Raw genomic sequence first — 19,224 nt, 5'->3', positions numbered from 1 at the left:
CCAATTTAATAATTTCTCCTAAATCAGCCTGGACTAGTATGAAGACCTTTGAGATGTTTTGTGTGACACTTTATCAATATCCTTTAATTTATTAAAGGATAGCCTATCCAAATTAACTTCTAACCCTCTTACAGCATGAAATTTATTTCCTGTGGTTAAGATAAATCTTTGACTATATATTTTAAAGAAAAAAAGTCACTTTGTTTACAAAGACATTAACTACATGGGGTTTCTAGTCTTATATTAACAACTTGAAAGTTTTAATTTTTTCCAATAGTCTATGTTAATATTTATTTAATAAACTTTGTCATAATTGTTGGAAATGGATTTTGTTTGGCATACCTATTTGTTTGGGGTAAAAGGGCCTTCTATTAATTATTATTAAATTAATACAATTAAAACTTGTGTTGTGAATATTGCTGATTAATTATAAAAATAGTATTATTATTAATGTGAATTAATCACTAATATTAATTAGCACAATAATTTCTATATTAATTATTCTGTTTTAATTACAGAAATAATAGTATACTGAAATATCATTTCCAATAATACATTTTTAAAGACTGAACCATACACAGCAATTACACAGCAATACTCTTCCCTCCAAAATTATACTAGTCTCAGGCTTGAAATACCAACGGTACACATTAAATTCCAATTAAACTGATTTATTGTTCCTGCCTATGCATTGGAATCTAGTCAACTAACTGTTAGTACTATTTTGGTGTTAGAAAGGGATTAATGGAATTCAAGAGGGGTTGGACTTAGTCCACTTGTGACTATATAGCAACTCTAGGCTGATTCCTCTTTTGACTCCACCCCAGGCTCTGCCTCTTATTTTCTAAGGATGTTTATAAGATCTTTCTTTTATGTACTCTTGTACATAAAAGTGAGAGGAGAAAGAAAGAAAGAAAAAACTGTCAATGGAAAATAAAGGCAGCTACTGTAAGGCAAGCAATGCACCAGGTACAAGGGGAAAATTACTTTTTTGTCAGTCATTATGGGACAAAGAAACACTAGCTGACCTCCCATCTTGAAAATGCACCAACTTGTCTATATCTCTTTATTTCTTATCTTGGCCAAACTGCACAAAAAGACCAGAATCTTTTTACTTCCTCAGTCACATGTCTTTCTTTAAAAAGGGTGCAGGGAAATATAACATATAACATATTTTGTTGTTTGTTTATGGAAATACAGATTTCCATTGTCTTGATTTGCTCAACCAAAACAGCTACATGTGGTTTGGGTTATGTGAGTTCTGCACACTTCAGCTATGATCAAACCTTAAAGTAACATTTAATTTCTATGAGTTGTGAAAATATTGGAAATATGAAACTTCAAAATACCATAAAATCAGTTGTCTGAATTTTCAGATCTAACCTTTTTCATTATCCATGTTATTTTTCATCCTTCCAACCAGCTTGGTTTATTAACTATCATATCTTCTACTTTAAACATCTGTTTATGTATGTATTTTGGATGTCTCCCAAAGTTTTACAATAAATGAAAAACATACTCTGTGTGTGTGTGTGTGTGTGTGTGTGTGTGTGTGTGTGTGTGTGTGTATTATCTTGGAGCACATAAAGGTATATTTTTATCATTGAATGAATTTGATTCATTGTATAATTAAAAATGTGATGACAAGTTTTAAAGTTTCCAAACTCTAGTAAATACTATTTCAGCTGAAGAGACAATAATTTAGGATTGCAGTCAACAAATCCATACAAAAGGGAAGTTGGAATTTATCCAATATTAGCTATAAATTCTGAGACCATCAGCAATCGATCTGAATGCAGAAAAATGGTCCAGGTGGAAATCATGACATCTATTTTCTTCTGCAACAGAGAATTGAACATCAATGGCATCATCAAGTTTCAATAAAATTGGGCTATAATCCTAGTTCATATAATTCATTTTACCTGATTAGGTTGGGCTGCAGAATCTTTGATGCTGACTTTCCCACGAAAAGCCATTCAAGCCCATCCTCCATGAGGAACCTCCTGGAGATTAGTGGCTCTCCTGTGTAAGGAAAACGAGACTAGTTTTAACCATTTCTAAGGAGGAATATTGACTGGATATTACATCTCATGCTAAATCATAAAGTGGCTTCTTTGGTTTAACTTGGTAAGATGTGTGAACCCACGTCCGGATCAACTGGCATGTTGACTGGGGAATTCTGGGAGTTGAAGTCCGTACTTCTTAAAGTAACTAAGATTGAGAAACCCGTTCTAGAGTATTCCCAATAACTATGCTTCATCTTAGATATTCACTCCTCAAGAAGCAATGAAATTTCTCTTTCCAGCATGGAGGCAAACAATTAGTGCTGAGGTTCTATCTCTTCAAGAACTTGTCCCTGCAATTTGCGGGATATTATGTACATTACTTTTCTGGAGCTTATATTAGTTGACTGGAAGAAGTCTTGTCTGGCCTTTAATTTTCTGAAGAGGCAGGGGACCATGTTGTTCTTGAAATAGCTTTGAAGTACCTCTTAACACTTTCTTAGTCCTATAAACTGTCTTGCCCAGATCTGCATCATCTTTAACCTTGTTAAGCATTCTCTCCTGCTTTTCAACAAAATTATTAATGAAAATGTTGAAAAGTATTCAAGAATGAAAATCCACTTAATATTCCAATCCAGTTTGGTAAAGACCCTTTAAACCAGAGGTACCAAACTCAAGGCCAATGGACCGAATCTGGCCCATGGGGTGCTCAGATTTGGCCCATGGGGCTGCTCTGGAAACAGCAAAGGACCAGCCCATGGTGCCTCTGCCAGCAAAAACAGAGCTCTGTTTTTACTGGCAGAGGGTTGCAGGAGGCTGTCACAGCCAAAAATGGTGCTTGAGAACTGGTTTTCGCTGGCAGAGAGCTTGTGCCACCACAGGAACCCCTGACATGAGTGATGTTGACCTGGCCATGCCCACCCCATCCCCTGAGGTCAAACACAACCCTGATGAGGCCCTCAATGAAATCCCTGCTTCAAACTATTATTCTCCATCAAGTACAATTTTCACACTTGCTGAGGATCCATAACAGGTACATCTTGGGATTAGAGCTTCTTCATGGTTGATTCATGTTTCTGTCTATTCTCCGAGTTGGGTCAGTTTTCCAATTCCTTTGTGGGCTGGCTAGCTGGGGAGATGTCTTAATAATCAGGAGGCATCTTCATCTTCTCAAAAAATTGTAACTCACTTCTACAAGTAACCACACTGATATAAATACGAACAGGAAAAATAACATTGATTTTAAAAAATAATGTATATTGGATCCTTTCACAGATCAATACAACTGTTTCTCCTTCTTAAGATAGAATGTGTGGGGCCCTGAGTAAGATGCCTGTCAGGACACTATAAATGCTCCATTTCCCTTATTGCTTCTCACTTATTTATCTTATTGTCATTAGACAACAAGAGATATCTATTTATCTTGCTTGCTTGCTTGAGAAAACTTCACATACGAATGCTGTATCAATTGAAAGGTAGCTCCAGATCACTCTTATTCCAGACTACATGCTGGAAAATCAAAAATCCTCTTTTCATTTTCTTCGAAATACTTTGCTGAGTTCACAAGTAAGCATCCAGTGTTTTACTTCTGAATCACTGAACAGTCTTCAGCACGCTAGATTTAGCAGCTAAAAATTTAAATTGCAAACAGAGTGCATAAAATGCAAATGCACTCTTTATTTATGTTCACATTCTACTCTCACCACTCTCTCTGGGTTAACCTAACCTGGTTCTTACAGTCATTTCAATGTAAGTGGGTAGCATATTACCTACAACCTGGAAAGAAAAACCCATCATTCTTCCTTTCTGATTGAAAATAACATGTTGACCTTCATTTAGACTTTTGTATTTATTTATTTTGCATACGATGATTATTGTGTTATTCTTTCTTCATGTGAAAACTATGGTCATTTTTAATTGTGGATGGATGTAGAATATAATACTTTTGGGTGAAGTAAAACACAAAAACACTATTGTCACCTGTATTACTAATTTCCTTTAGCTATGCTGTTTGTTTGGGTTTTGGGGGGGACAAATCACAGCTTGAACTATCTTGCTTTGCATGTAATGAGTCTATCTCATACATTAGTTTCACCTTTTAAGTTGCATTAACTGAAATAAATGAACTTTTGCACGATATTCTAATTTTTCAAGTTTCACCTGTATATTCCTTCTGTTCATATTCTTTTTATTGGTACTATATTGCTCCTGTGTCTTCCAAAATGCTGAGTTTTTCATGCATATACAGATTTGGTTTTCCCCTAGCTAGGAAGCAGATTTATATCACCTTCCACTATCTATGATAGATATTTCCCTCTAAAGGGCAAATTGTAAGAATTATCTCTCATAAGAGATCCTTTTGCTGTCCTGAATGATGTATATATATTAATTGGGTATACTGTATTTTTTATAGAGATAACATAAATTCTGAGGTTTCAATCAGACTTCTACCTAATAAAGAAAAAGGTGGTTATGAATACAGACACACGCACATTAACATCACACAGTGTTGGTTTCCTAAAAGAAGCTTCAAAATGTGCAGGAGGGCAGACAGGGCATCTCTGTGATAATTTAAAGCAACTATGTCCATTCCCAAAGGCTCATGGATAGCTTTTATAGCTACGTCACAATCTTGAGAAAGGACTTAGCTGCTTTATGGTAAGGTGGGCAGGTGCGCCATTCACGCTTGGGCACTTGCCAAGACATATTTAGGTGTTTAAAGCCAATGTTCTGCATAACTTATGTGCATATAAAATTTGTGTTTGTGACTGCCATACCTTTCAAAGCAATTAAAATAAGGAAAAATAATAAGGATTACCAGATTTTAGAGAGATAATATAAACTTTGTTGACCTAATAATAAAATTCACAGATGAACTTTAAAACGGAGTTCCTTGTTTATCAACCACTGTTGGGACTAGCAACTTGGAAATTAAATGAACACATAGCTGTGTTTGTGATCTTACTCCAGTTTTCCTTTGCTTTACAATCCTGTAAAAGTCATAAACATGAGGCTTCATTATAAAGTTACTTCTTTATCGTTGTAATAACTGTGAATGGTTACTAAACATGGCAGTCTCTAAATGAGGGCTAAAAGTAAACTGTGGTAAATACTTTCTCCTTAGTGCTTCATAAGGCTGGATATTTGCCTCCTGAGGAATTCAAGCCTGTTAAATAGAGTATTCCTAATCTCAATTACTATGCTTTGGTTTTAACACAGCCATTACAATGAATGCAATTTATGTGACTAAGGGCTATTCATTAACTTTTCTTGATGGAAAGGTCATTATAAATTGACATTAAACAGAGAGTCCATTTGACCTTTGCAAAATCTTTTGGTACCTGAAACACAGTTGCAAATGGTTCTAATTCAGAGGTTGTATTCATCAGGTTCTGACCAGTTCTGGAGAACCGGTAGCAGAAAGTTTGAGTAGTTCAGAGAACTGGCAAATACCACCTCTGACTGCCCCTGCCCCCATCTATTCTATGCCTCCCGAGTCCCGGCTGGTCATCTGGGTCTTCTTTTGTTGCCCTGCAAAGGAGAATGGAGCTGGAAAGCAGATTAGTGAGGTGGGGATGGAATGGGATTTTGCAGTAAACTTCACCCAGAAGTAAGGTAGGAATGGAGATTTTACAGTATCCTTCCTCTGCCATGCCCACCAAGCCATGACCACAGAATAAAAATTTTTGAATCCCACCACTGTTCCAATTCCTCTTTGATTCACCCTATACAGGCCACATAATATCCAAAGACTGGTTTGGGGGCATAAGTCCCACTTTCAAGTCTCTCAGCATTAAAACAAAACTGTTCCTCAGAGCTTTCAGTGCAAGGGATCCCAGTTGTCTGAAAGCAGCTTCGAGCGAAAGGAAGTTAGTTATCAAAAGTCAGTATAATGTTTCTGGTTACTGCAATTGTTTTTAATTTGCATTTTATTGTGCAGGATGCATAGAATCTATAATGAATTGGATGGCATACAAGTTTCTAAGGGGCCACATAATAGTAGGGCCATTTAACTTGGTTAATAAAGCAGAGAATTAAAGTCAGTTATTATAATCTCCACACTGTTCTTTGGGCAATGTTGGTCAGCGGTTGCTAGTCAGATAAATGGATTCTAATTGACCTGGCATTCCCAAACTTTTCAGCTCATCAACCCCTCCATGAAGGTTTCCCATTGTTCATGGGCCCCCATTTATTCTATGAAAATAATTTAATGAATTCTACTTTATTAAACCAATAGTACCACAAGAACATCAAAAGCAAAACTGACTCCTTGGATAGTCCCACTGACTTTTGTGGGCCAGTATTGGCCACTCTGAAGAACTGTGAATTTGACTTTGTATTGAAACTTGTGCCATTCTATAAAGGGAGAGACCAGTTGAATTATTGAATCCAATTGCACAAATATATTCAAGAAAAGAAAAGAAAAAACAACAATGAGGATTTTCTTTTTGAGGAAAGAACAATATCTTGGAATTTTAGGAATTCTACACTTGAGGAGTATGGTTAAAAAAGACTCTAAGAAGAGTGCAAGAGGAACAAAAGTTATCCACATTATGATAGAATCCACAGGCATTTTTCAGACCCTTGTCTCCTATGGTGCAGCAAATGAATGCTCACAAAAGGTTCCAGTATCACATCATTAGTTAAAAACAAGCAATTACTGTGTAGCACAGGCTACAAGTTACATTCTGCATATTTTTCTCCTCAGCTCTTCCTACCATGTTATTTTCCAGATGCCATAGCTATGATGTTTGGGAATGATGGGAGGAACAATAGAACTGGAAGGCAACAGGTTGGAGAAGGCTACCCACTTTGCTCTTGCCTTTCCCAAGAGTCAAGTTGTTTAAATATGCTGCAGCTGCCACGTTTGAAATGAATCAGATTAAAATCCATGTAGTATTGCACTAAATTTCTCCTCTGTCATTTTTAAAAAGTGTTCGCTTCACTGAAAAATTGTTGTTTTTCTTCCAGTGGAAAACAAAATATTGGTGACATTTTTGTGACTAGCGGATATGTATATATTTTGGTAGATTTTCATGGGTACAAGTATGCAGGTCTTGGCATGTTCGGGTCTTTTCCCGTGAAAGATTGAGAGTATCTTGGCAACGTTTCAACGAGGTCCCACTCGCCATCTTCAGGCTGGTGGTTTCGGCTTCATGCTTGTGCAAGCAAAACGTGATCGGAGCTGCCGTCTCCCTAGATATACTGGTGGGGAGGTTGGCTGTGTTGTCATTTCTTGATGGGTTGATGGAGTTGATGCAGATATATATATATATGTGTGTGTGTGTGTGTGTGTGTGTGTTTTCTTAAGTTTTCGCGGGTACTTACATGTATGGTATTCAGCTTTGTTCGGGTATTTTCCCATGTCACTGTAGTTGTGCCTTTAAAGTTGTAGCAACGTTTCGGCAGAATCTCATCTGCCATCATCAGGCTTCTGTATTGTGTTCGTCTGTGAGTCAGACTTTTATAGTTGTTTCAGTTTTAAATTTGGGGCTAGCCTACTGCTGTGCCAGAATGGTTTTTTCTTCCTCCTGATTGGTTAAGAATCTTGGTCTGTGTTTATTGGTCTTGGAGTTTGCTGTGTTCTGCTTGATTGGTGTTTCTAATATCTTCTGTCTGTTTTGTGGCTTTTTTTGTGTCTTGATTGGCTGGCAACATTGTGTTCCTGTATTGGAGGCTTTTGGTGCAGCTTGGCTCCGAGTAAATGGACGGCTATCATTTGTTAGGAAGCTAGGTTTCATCTGGGTGCCTGGTTGGGGTGTGTTTGAGCTGGAGGTATCAGGGGGGATCTGTTTGTGCCCAGGTGTTTGCCTGGCTAGTGGTGTGGAGATTTTTTTGTTTGTGAGTGCAGGCTTCCAAATGATTGACAGTCTGGTGGAATCTCTCTTCTATTCATGCTTTCAGGTCTTTTTTTCAATCTCTATGGCTTCTCTGATAATTCTGTGGCTGGGGTTTTCTATAGTGGCTAGGGTTTTGGTGCCATTGAAGTTGATGCTATGACCTGTGGCTTTCATGTGTTGGACTAGTGAGGAAGTGTGTTCCAGCTTTTTTACTGCATTTTTGTGTTCATCCAGGCGGGTTCATCCAGGCAGGTAGCTTCCTAACAAATGATAGCTGTCCATTTACTCAGAGCCAAGCTGCACTAAAAGCCTCCAATACAGGAACACAATGTTGCCAGACAATCAAGACACAAAAAAAGCCACAAAACAGACAGAAGATATTAGAAACACCAATCAAGCAGAACACAGCAAACTCCAAGACCAATAAACACAGACCAAGACTCCCAACCAATCAGGATGAAGAAAAAACCATTCTGGCACAGCAGTAGGCTAGCCCCAAATTTAAAACTGAAACAACTGTAAAAGTCTGACTCACAGACCAACACAATACAGAAACCTGATGATGGCAGATGAGATTCTGCCGAAACGTTGCTATAACTTTAAAAGCTCAACTACAATGACGTGGGAAAATACCCGAACAAAGCTGAATACCATATATCTATATCTATATCATCTATCTATCTATCTATCTATCTATCTATCTATCTATCTATCTATCTATCTATCTATCTATCTATGACCTTGCCTTTACCTAGGAAAAAGGTGACCAGAGCTGTGGTTTCAATCTTCTTTTCAGAAAACTGAAGCTGCTCTGGATTCTAATCTTTTAATTAAACTCAAAATGAAGACCCTACTACCATGCCTAACTAAATTAACATCTCTACCAAACCAGCTCAAGCTCAAAAAGACAATGAAAAGAATCAAAAAAGAAATTCTCAAATGCCTTGCCAAGAGAGAGAAAGAGAGAGTGGGGGGAGGGAGGGAGGGAGGGAGAGATTGATTTTAAACGAGTGGAAAAAACAATTTATGGCACAATATTCAGACACTGTGAAGCTGGTTCAGAACTAGTGGTTCCTTAAGTTGGAGCTAAACTTTGCCAAGTCTGTTTCATTGATCTCTCTCACGGTGGCCTAATTTTCCTTCCATCAAGTGGCTGTCATCATCACTTATTTGCAGTGGGCTGTAATTAAAATCCCGGCTCTGTGATTCGGCATTCTCCGAAAGCATATCCGGAGTATCCCAGGCTGCTTAAAACATCACCTGCTGAGGCATATCATCCCCTCCTAAATAACTATGACAGTGATCAAACTTGGGCTAATTACATTGACTTCATTATTTGTTTGTATGTTTTTATATTTAATTGCTTTCATGTTCATCCAATTACGAAGCAACAACAAATAGAAATTAACTTTTTATCAATCTGCTCCCAGCCCAGCTAAGTGGCACTTCAAAGGACAAGCACAATGGGAGGTTAACCAACCTGAGAGAGCTTCAGTTAGTGAAGGGATCCTCGGGCTAAAGACAGGAAGAATTGTGCTCACTGGGCTGGGCTGAGGATTTGCTTGATTCTCTTTGGCATTACTTTCCCTAAATCCCTTTTACATTTGTTCTGCACTGTCAATAATCCGCATTATTAAGTCCTTGGCCAGTATGGTGCTTTTCAGCTGCAAATGGCTGTCATGTAACCATCTCAAGTATCTTCACTGAGTTATACAATTGTGCAAAACTTTTAATTAGATGTGCTGTTTTATTGCACTGTTGTTTTTCCCCTTCCCCAATAACAAATGGCTGTATTAAACTATTTCCCTTTTTACAGGTAGTCCTCGACTTATGACCATAACTGAACCCCAAATTTATGTTGCTAAATGAGACCATTTGCAAAGCGAGTTTGTACCCCTTTTACAATCTTTCTTGCCATAGTTGTTAAGTGAGTCCCTGCAATTGTTAAGTTAGTAACATGGTTGTTAAGTGAAACTGGCTTCCCCAATGATTTTGTTGATCAGAAGATTGCAAAAGGAGATCACCTGCAATCGTCATAAATATGATGCAGTTGCCTAGCATGTGAATTTTGATCGCTTGTCCATGGGGAGGCCACAATGGTTGTAAGTGTGAAAAATGGTCATAAGTCACTTTTTTCAGTGCTGTTGTAACTTTGAATGGTCACTAAAAAGGACTTACAACACCCAGAATATTGCATCCAGTTTTGGTCACCATATTACCAAAAAAGATGTTGAGACTATGGAAAACGTGCAAAGAAGAGCAAAAAAGATGATTAAGGACCAGGAGTTTAAAAAAAAAATACACGAAGAACGGTTGCAGGAAATGGCCATGGCCGGTCTAGCGAAAAGAAGTATTGGGGTGACATAATCGCAGCATTCCAGTATTTGAGGGGCTGACATAAAAAAGAGGGGGACAACTTATTTTCCAAAGCACCAGAAGGCAGGACAAGAAACAATGGATGGAAACTAATTAAAGAGAGAAGCAACCTGGAGTTAAAGAGAAACTTCCTAAAAATGAGGACAATTAACCAGTGGAACAGCTGGCCTCCAGAAGTTGGAGGTGCTTCAACACTGAGGGTTTTTAAAAAGAGACTGGACACTCAGTCATTTGTATGAAGTGGTATAGGTTCTTTTGCTTAAGCAGGCGGTTGGAATAGAAGACTTCCAAGGTCTCTTCCAGCTCTATTCTGATTGATTGATTATCTGTACTGTACTCTTTTATTGTAAAGACTACCCAGAGACCCAGTGGTGGGATTCAAATTATTTTTACTACCGGTTCTGTGGGAGTGGCTTGGTGGGCGTGGCAGGCGAAGGTTACTGTAAAGTCTCCAGTCAGAGGTGGTATTTGCTGATTGTCCGAACTACTCAAAATTTCTGCTACCAGTTCTCCAGAACTGGTCAGAACCTGCTGAATACCACCTCTGCAGAGACCATAATAAAGATATTTGATATTTAAACCCCTCAAGCATATCAGATTGTTTGGTAGGTAATATTTGGCTGATCCTCTCCTTTTACACTTCCGGGCTCCGTCTGCCAGGTTTTGTATGGTGAGCCCCTGTTTAGTATGGTGAGCCCCAATCAGATTGAAGAAAGGAGAAGGCCTACATAGAAGTAAAAAAGGAAAGAAAAATGAATTCCGTTTACTCTTGTTCTTAACAACTTTTGTTAAGAACAACAGTCTCACTTTTGTCTCCTTGTTTGAGCTTTCCTTTTCTCACATTTTTTTAATTTCAGAAACTTTGTAAGGCTGCTTCAGTTTGCAAAACCTGTGTTAGTTATCATTCCTGATCCTAGTATCTTACTAAATATACTATGAAAATACTTAGAATGAAGCATTGCAATATTATTGTAAGTTGATGCCTATTTGTTCACTGACTTTTTTCTCTTTGCTCTTTTATCTTACCCATGTTAATGTATGTTATAAAGCAGGGGTCCCCAACCACCGGGCCGTGGACCGTTACCGGTCAGTGGAACATTTCCTACCAGGCCGCTGGTTTGCTGGGCGCCGCCATCTTGTTTGGCGAGAAAGTGCTTCCGGGTGAGCTTTTCTGGTTGGAAAGCGGTGTTTGGGTCCTGAAGGAACCCTCGCGCCTTAGCTTCATCGAAGGGGGGGGGCTTCGAACGAAACTAAGGCGCGAGGATTCTTTCAGCACCCAATGCAAGGCGAGCCGAGCGACCGTTCCAAAGCCGTCCCAAAGCGAAGCCCACCGACAAAGGTACAAAGGAGGAGTTGAAGGTGGCAGGGAGAAGCGGGGGAAGGCTGGCTGGCCGGTCGCTCGGCTCGCCTTGCCTTGTCATATGTGCTGATGCCAGTACCGGGCCGTGGATCATTTTGTGATGCTGGTACTGGGCCACGGCACAAAAAAGGTTGGGGGCCACTGTTATAAAGGAAGCTAGAGATTTTCTGACAAATTTCAGGATGAAAAGGAATAACAAATTTCAAATAAGAAATCTGAAAGAATGCAAAACAGTTGTATTTGAATATACCATAGATACAATAATGACCAAAAAAAAAGCGATCTCAGCTATTGTTTAGAAGTACTTAGCAAACATTATGAATGCATTTAAGTCTTGGGAATTTTGATCATTTGAGCAACTCTCTAAAGAAGAAACACTTAAGTTCCTTTCTTAGTAAATTATTAAATACTAGACCATCAAGAATCAGAAATATTTAGGACAAAGCTGTATGATTTCAAGACTGTTCATCTTGGCTTCTCTTCTATTTTTTGAGGTACCATAGAAATATGACCTTGGGAAAGGCCAAACTATTAAAAAAAGATTTTACAAATAAGTTTTACTATTAAAACAACCTCAGTTGTATTGTTATATATTTTCTAGCCTCTCCTAGTATGTCTTGTTCTCATATAAATATTTGATAATGTTTTGAAATTTGTAAGATTTTATACAAATTGTATTTCATGGGTTTACTTTCAATATTTTTACAGTGTACAGACTTCAGTATTACTTAATGAGAATGGTGTCATCTATATGCTAGACAATCAAAATTCTCAGATAAGTAGCATTGCCTAGTAACAAGGATAAGAAAGATATTTGTTCCTGAGGTGCAAACTAATAGAAAATGAAGAACTAAAGCAAGGTAATTGGATACAGTCCAAAATCTTTAAAGTTTCTATGATTTGAATGCTTTTCTTCACAAAGTGAATTACCTAAGTCTACTCAGTATCAATTTATGCAATTAAAATATTTCTTAATAGTACAATTTGGGCCAGATGTATTAGCTGATTCTGACATTCCTGAACAAATAATACTACACTAGAAAATATATTTGAAGTCCTTAAACCTACAATTTATTTTTATTCACAATTGCAAAAGATGCATTGAGATGCACAATTTGCAGGTAGAACAGGACTCTGACTCATACATAGTTCAATGGGCTTACTCTGTGTTGATATAGCTTTGATATATTATTCATACAGTTGTACACAGAGCTTTAAAAAAATAAAGAACAAAGATGGGAATATCTTGTTGAATAATACAGTATTCCAAAACTTTGGAACCTATCAAAGTATGAAAAACTTTATTGTGCATGAGCAGAAGCTAAGATTAATACTTTACTTGGATGGAAAGTAATTCACGGCGAAAGACGCTCTTCCATTTTCTACATATGAATTGACTTTCTACCAACTCTATGGGAAATTTCATCAGTTTGGAGTAGATGATTCTTGTGTTCTCTTCCAGGTTTATGAATCAATGATACTATGGTGACATGTAATATAAGTCCTATATGATGAAGGCTGAAGGTCATGGAACTTTGTTCTACCGTTATATTCTATTCGATTTTAATTTATTATTATTTGATTTTTTTATATTTTATTTATTTTCTGGTATATTTTGCTTTACTTTTATGTTATCATTTATGACTGCAGATTAAAAGGCAATAATACATTTTTTAAAAGAAGGATAGTTTCCCTCTTGGTAATCTAAAACTGATCCCATTTTAGAACTTGTAACAGGTAAACACATGAAGAAGCCAGCAGGTGCTGGCTTAATGTTAATCAAGCTTTGTGTCAGCCAACAAGAGTGTCAAGTATTCCTCATTACACCATATTCCACCTGTTTCAGAAGCTTTCCATATGGCTCTCCCATACTGCTTTTCTTAGCCTTGGTTGATTTGACATGTTTCTAATTTCTCCAAGAAATCACAGCAGAGAGTAGTATCTGCAGAAGGAAGTAGACTGAGATAACTAAGGAATATCAGATAACAGGCCATTAAGCATTTTTGTTGGTACTGTATAAACCTATCCACTTAAATAATATAATAAATCAGGTTGTCAGTGTTTCAGATTCATCTCCCAAAGATGTAGCCGACATTCTGAAGCAGATTTTGGAGATCAAGTTTAAAGCACTGCATAAAACCCTAATAATACATTCACAGCAAGTCCCTTGGATAACCAAAGCATAATAGTCATCCCTTCCACCCCCTTACAGTAATCTTGGAGGTAAGCACTTGTTGATAAGATAAATTTAAATAAACATGTCTTTTAAGCATGGGGCAAGAGAAAGGGTTTATGAAAAAGAAAATGGCAGGAAAGATTACCATTTTCTCTGGTCACCTAGTTATCACAATGAAACCAACTGGAATGCCCAGTATAGCCAATTTATTTCAAAACCTATGATATAATGGTTAGGGCACAGAATTAATTTTTATAAATATGCTACTTATTTATTACAGGTTAAAATTCCTACTTGTCAAGGCTAGGATTGGCAGAATTCCATATTAATAAAAGGGGAAATCTCTTGCTGGTTACTGTTCCCTTTCCTTTTCTAGGAACATGGTCCTCGGCAAAGAGATAGGGAAAGAAAAACAGAAAAGGAAGAAAATTGGAAAATAAAAGTTAGCTAGTGTTCCAATCCATCTCATGTCCAGAAGGCACTTTTGTTCTTTCCATTCACATCTACATGAAGAAGAAAAGGATGTAGAGAGAGACTTAACAATATCATCATTTACAGTATATGATTTGGCAGCACAATGAAACAACAGCCAACAACTTAATAGCCAGCCACCAGCATCCCAATCAGAAATCAACCAATAAAAAGCCACACACAATCAGGCACCACATAAATACTATGCATAGAATAGCCTAAAGCAGTGGCCCCCAACCTTTTTGTCCCACGGACCGGTACCGGCATCACAAAATGATCCACGGACCGGTACCAGCATCAGCACGCATGACCAAGGCAAGGCGAGCCGAGTGACCGGCCAGCCAGCCATCCCTCGCTTCTCCCCGCCACATTCAACTCCTCCTTTGTACATTTGTCGATGGGCTTTTCGGGCCTTTCTTAATCTCCTCCTGAGTAACGCGAGACTCCACCACCACTGGGATGGCTCTTTGTTCGAAGCTGCCCCCCCCCCTTGACAAAACTAAGGCACGAGGATTCAGCACCCAAACACCACTTTCCAACTGACGACCGACAAGCTCACCCGGAAGCACTTTCTCAAGCACCGTCGAAACAAGATGGCGGTGCCCACTTCTTTGCAGCCCGGTAAAAAATGCTCCACGGACTGGTACCAGTCCGGGGCTCGGTGGTTGGGGACCACTGGCCTAAAGCACACATTCTGGTAGAGAGAAGTTCCCTGACAACTGAACTCAGATTAGATCATGACTGAACCCAGATTAGATCCTGTGATTAGAATTCCACACATGTTATCCCTTTTCTACTAGACATACGTGTTGCATATACTCTAAAACCACAATCAGGTGGCACAAAGCCTTCCTTGATCAAGTTTTAGTTAGAATCCTGTGAAATTGGGATAACTTATCTGCTTACTAATCACCCTACTCTTTCTTTCCAGTAAGCACTTTTTTTTTAATCATTTTGTTGGTTGTTTTCTTTATTTTTAACCAATTACTTCCAAGAAATTGAGCAAATTTTATTTCTCCACAATATTCCTTGTTTTCTTTATTTACTATTTCATATGGCCCAACTAAAACTTTAGGTTGGGACCATTTTCCTAGCTCATCATCATTATTGCCTTCCTGAGAAGCTGGGAGTAGATTCTAAGCAATCAGCATTTAGTAATGAATCAACCCCCAAAGGCTAACAACCCCATACATTTTACAACTCATTTTCTCTTGAGGACATTCCAATATGTCTTCATGGTCACCGCTGATTTATAAAAGGCATCATAAAGCTGTCCATATCTGGAATTTATTCATAGTCACTTTCAGAATTTCAGACCCTATTTAGGAAGTTACCTTTTTAAAGTACTAAATATTTTTCTAGAGAACTTCCCTGAACTCTAAGTGATCAAGAAACTCAGAAATCTGACCACAGTAGTTGTACTCCAACCCTGCTCAATGCCCTATTCTTGCAAAGTTTCTTACAAAGGAATGCATGTATGGTTCCAATTTTCAAGTGGTGTGATGTAACATATTTCACCGGATGTGACAGCCTGACTTGCAGTAATTGATCTGTGGTGTGCCAGAGACTTTATGACCTAATGTTCAGAAGATGTGGGTTTCTTATTTACAAATATACAAATGCACACATTCACAGACAGCAGGGGGGGGATCATAATTAACTTTATCTAACCTTATAAACAGATCTTCAATCCAAACAAGCCCAGAGACCTGCCTCTTATAGACAGAGCTTGTCTAATCCAGACCAACAGGACCATATTAGGTTTCTGCAGAAATGCACAGAACAGCAAAGTAGGGAAGATGCTTGCTCAGCAGAAATAATTAAGTGTATTTTTTTTTACTATTATAAGGATTAACAGGAAATTAATTAGAATAAACCTCATGCTCATGCAATAGGTCAAGTCTAACCATGAAAAAAGAATCAATACTAGATATGACCCCAAGAACAGAATATAGATTTACTAGAAATATGTGATGTTAATATCAGTGCAGGATCAGTAATGATCAGTGAATATTAACTTGATTCAATGACTAATCATGAGTCAGCTACAAACTACATTTGTATTGCCCCACACATGGCATTATCTCAACAGGTAACAGCATCTAGTCAACACTGTTTCAGCTCAGAAACTATGGGGTACTATGTGTTTGGGTAATATTTGATTGGGAGAATGCCAGGAAATCCCAAGGCTGGATGAGTGATGGCAGAGTCAGGAAAATATCCTGGAAGATAGGTAAACACACCTCTGGCTGTGCAGCTAAAACTACACTGATATCAGGAGGTGAGTCAAGGGCTTTTATTCCTTACAGAGCATAAATAATAGGAAGAAACAGTTTTAGATTAGATGAATTTTAGACTCCGGGTAATTTAGGGGTTGAGAGAAAATCTTCAGAATTTTATGAGGAATTTAAGTTTGAGTAGATCAGTAAGGTGATGTTTTTTATTTGAAGTAGTTTCCATATGGAAAGCATTCCCTGATATTACTATCATCAAGAGATATCTTCTAAGAGACTTATTTCTAATATCTTACCATATGTTTATTTCCATTTTCCATTATAAGTTTGTAGGCATTATCCTGCATGGTAGAATCTCCGGAAATATAGTATTTAGATTATATTGGCTATTAACTCCAGAAAGATCACTTCTTTATGTTTATGAGAGTCTCAGTGCCAAGACTGAGTTCTAGAGAACGGAATTCACATTCTTAATTGTGATGCTCAGCAAATCAAGTAGGGATTTCTACTGTGTCCCTGAATTAGCAGACATAAGGACTGAGGTATAGAAACCGATATTTCTCTTTTGAGAAATATTCATTGGAAAATATCATGCTATTATGGGTATAATATTCTATAAATATAATATTCTTCATTCTATAAATGAAGAGAGTAATTAGTGCATGCTTTCCTTTCCCTTTAAAACAAGGTCTTGAGGGGAAAAAAAGGTTTGCTATCCTGCCTGATTTGGCTGGGTCATTATAACCTATGTTTCTGTTTTTGTGCATTAATCACTCTAAACCCCCCAATTTTTGCCCTCAACTTCCTCTAGGATACCAAAGGCTAAAAGCTCTGCAAAGAAAGGGAAGCAGGAAAGTAGGGCCAATTTTAATACTGGAAGAACCTGAAATTCACCTCCTTGAAGTCTGTATTCCTTCTTCCATTCTGTTTTCCCTCCTATAAGGGAAGAGAAGGCTTATCATCATGTGGTGGCAGAGTTGCCAATGGCTGGAATGACTGAGCTGTGGAGGTTGGCCATGTCATCCCAATAGAAATGAAATACCTGTGAAATTTGTTACTTGCCAACCTTGAGGGGGAGATAACCCTCACCTGGTCAGCCAATCAGCATCTCAGCCTTTCCAGTCGAGGCAAGTTTTGACTATATTTCATCATTTACCACAGAACTCCAGTGACTGAACTCCGATGACATCAGAGGCAGGGCACTTTTCTTCATTATCCCGAAGGGCCCCACTGAGGAAAAATGAGACAAGAAACCCAGAGTCCTGTACATCTTTTAAAAGTAAGCTTCCAATTTCTACTTAGATCTCCCAGCCTCAGCTTCCAAACTGTTTCCGGTGGAAATTATTCTGGGCAAACTAAATGAAAAGTCCCCTGTGTACTTGGCTCAAATGTGCTTGCTTTCTCCTCCTCCCTCCTCACCCACCCTCTTCCACTGCTCATATCGAGGTATAAAAATCTATAACTGTAGAGCCAAGGAAGAGAACTTGATGAGAAATTCGTATGCCAGCCTTCCCACCACTGTAATTTCATTCTGCCTTTGTAATTGCCTGATATTACATTGTTCCCTGCCGGAAGATTAATTAGCTAGTCTTACCGTCCAACATACCATCCCTCTGAAACCCTCAAGGAAGCTGGCATGGTGCCAAGTCTTGCAGATTTGCTATGCAGGCTGGCAGCTGCTTCTCTTCTCCCTTAACAACAGTTGCTGTGCCAACATACACCCCCCCTTTTCCCTTCCCCAGCCCTCTGCCAAAGAGGTAGTGAAGTTTGAATGCCATCGGCTGGGCAGGGGTGGGGGGCGGGTGAAGAAACAAAAACCCCAAATAATACAACAGCACACAACCCGAAAGTCTGATTGGCATAATTACTCACACTCATTAAGTATGGCTGCACGGCATATGCAAATCGGGCGACTCGAGTACACGAGGCGCATCAAGCGGCTGGAGCATCAGCAATGCCTTTCAGATTCCTCAACCCTGGCTGGGATGGTCGGGAAGAATGCGAGCGAGATGGCATCTTGCAGGCACGATGTGCCAGACGGACAGAAAACAGCTTTTGCCTTCAAGCTCAGGACCTATGACGTTCCACAGAGGGAGCCCTGAAAAAAGGAAGGAAGGAAGGAGGGAAGGAAGGAAGGAAGACCAGGAGGGAAGAAAAGGAAAATAGGGCAGAGGAAGTTGCAAATGGGCAGTCATGGGGGAACATGACCAGCCATTTTGGATTTAAAGAAAACAGTGGGGCAAAGATAAGACAAGACACCAACCTGTCCAGATAGGTATTCTGCTTTCATCTTCCACCCATCCCGCTCTCTCCCCATAACAACTCACCCTCCACAGCAATCAAGAAATGGTGGGGTTTCTTCCGCAACAACCATTAGCTAAGACAATGGCATTTTGCATACACATTGAAACTGCGTATTGTGAATTCACTTGGCAAAGAGCCCGATCCAGCACTGAATATCTCAGCGTGCCGGGCACTGTATTTGCTGCTTTTGTTTGACTCAGTCTTGTTTTTGGCAAAGGAGTTGTTGTTTTTTAATTAGTCTTTCTCTCCGCCTCTATTATTTCCGTGTTTTAATTTTTTTTAAAAAAAATCAAACCCACTCTATTTTTGCTTTATTTGATGGGGTAAACAAATAGACAGAACCTCCCAATGCAAAAAGGAAAAAAACAGAAAAAGGGAGGTCTTTTGAAGAGATACGGTGATATTTTTTCTCCAATCAACTTACAACCGCATTTGTAATCAATTAAAAGAAAAAGGCTTC

The 19,224-nt window shown here is 38.5% G+C and overlaps 1 protein-coding gene across 7 annotated transcripts in view; it reads right to left on the bottom strand.

Moving 5' to 3' along the window:
• The window catches only part of LOC148126992 (uncharacterized), a 231,928-nt gene extending 212,766 nt beyond the window's left edge, over positions 1-19,162 (bottom strand). Inside the window, exons 1-5 of one of the 7 annotated variants that reach the window (XR_015741793.1) lie at positions 18,788-19,155; positions 18,333-18,558; positions 17,550-17,690; positions 13,417-13,521; positions 10,658-10,943 (exon numbers count right to left, since the gene is read on the bottom strand). Coding sequence is in view for 2 of the 7 variants with exons in the window: in XM_087924787.1 (XP_087780913.1) it covers positions 1,923-1,993 (71 nt within the window). In the remaining 5 variants the exon portion in view is untranslated. Of the gene's footprint in view, positions 1-1,922; positions 2,023-10,657; positions 10,944-11,793; positions 13,522-17,354; positions 17,397-17,549; positions 17,691-18,332; positions 18,559-18,787 lie in introns of those variants that run through there. The other 6 variants (XR_015741792.1, XR_015741791.1, XR_015741795.1 and 3 more) reach the window with 6 other exon arrangements.
• Positions 19,163-19,224: the final 62 nt, after the last annotated feature.

The sequence above is a fragment of the Pseudonaja textilis genome, chromosome 2 (assembly GCF_049901715.1).
Source record: "Pseudonaja textilis isolate UNSWEBS1 chromosome 2, rPseTex1.2, whole genome shotgun sequence".
NCBI lineage: Eukaryota > Metazoa > Chordata > Lepidosauria > Squamata > Elapidae > Pseudonaja > Pseudonaja textilis.
This window is presented reverse-complemented; position numbering and strand designations above follow the sequence as displayed.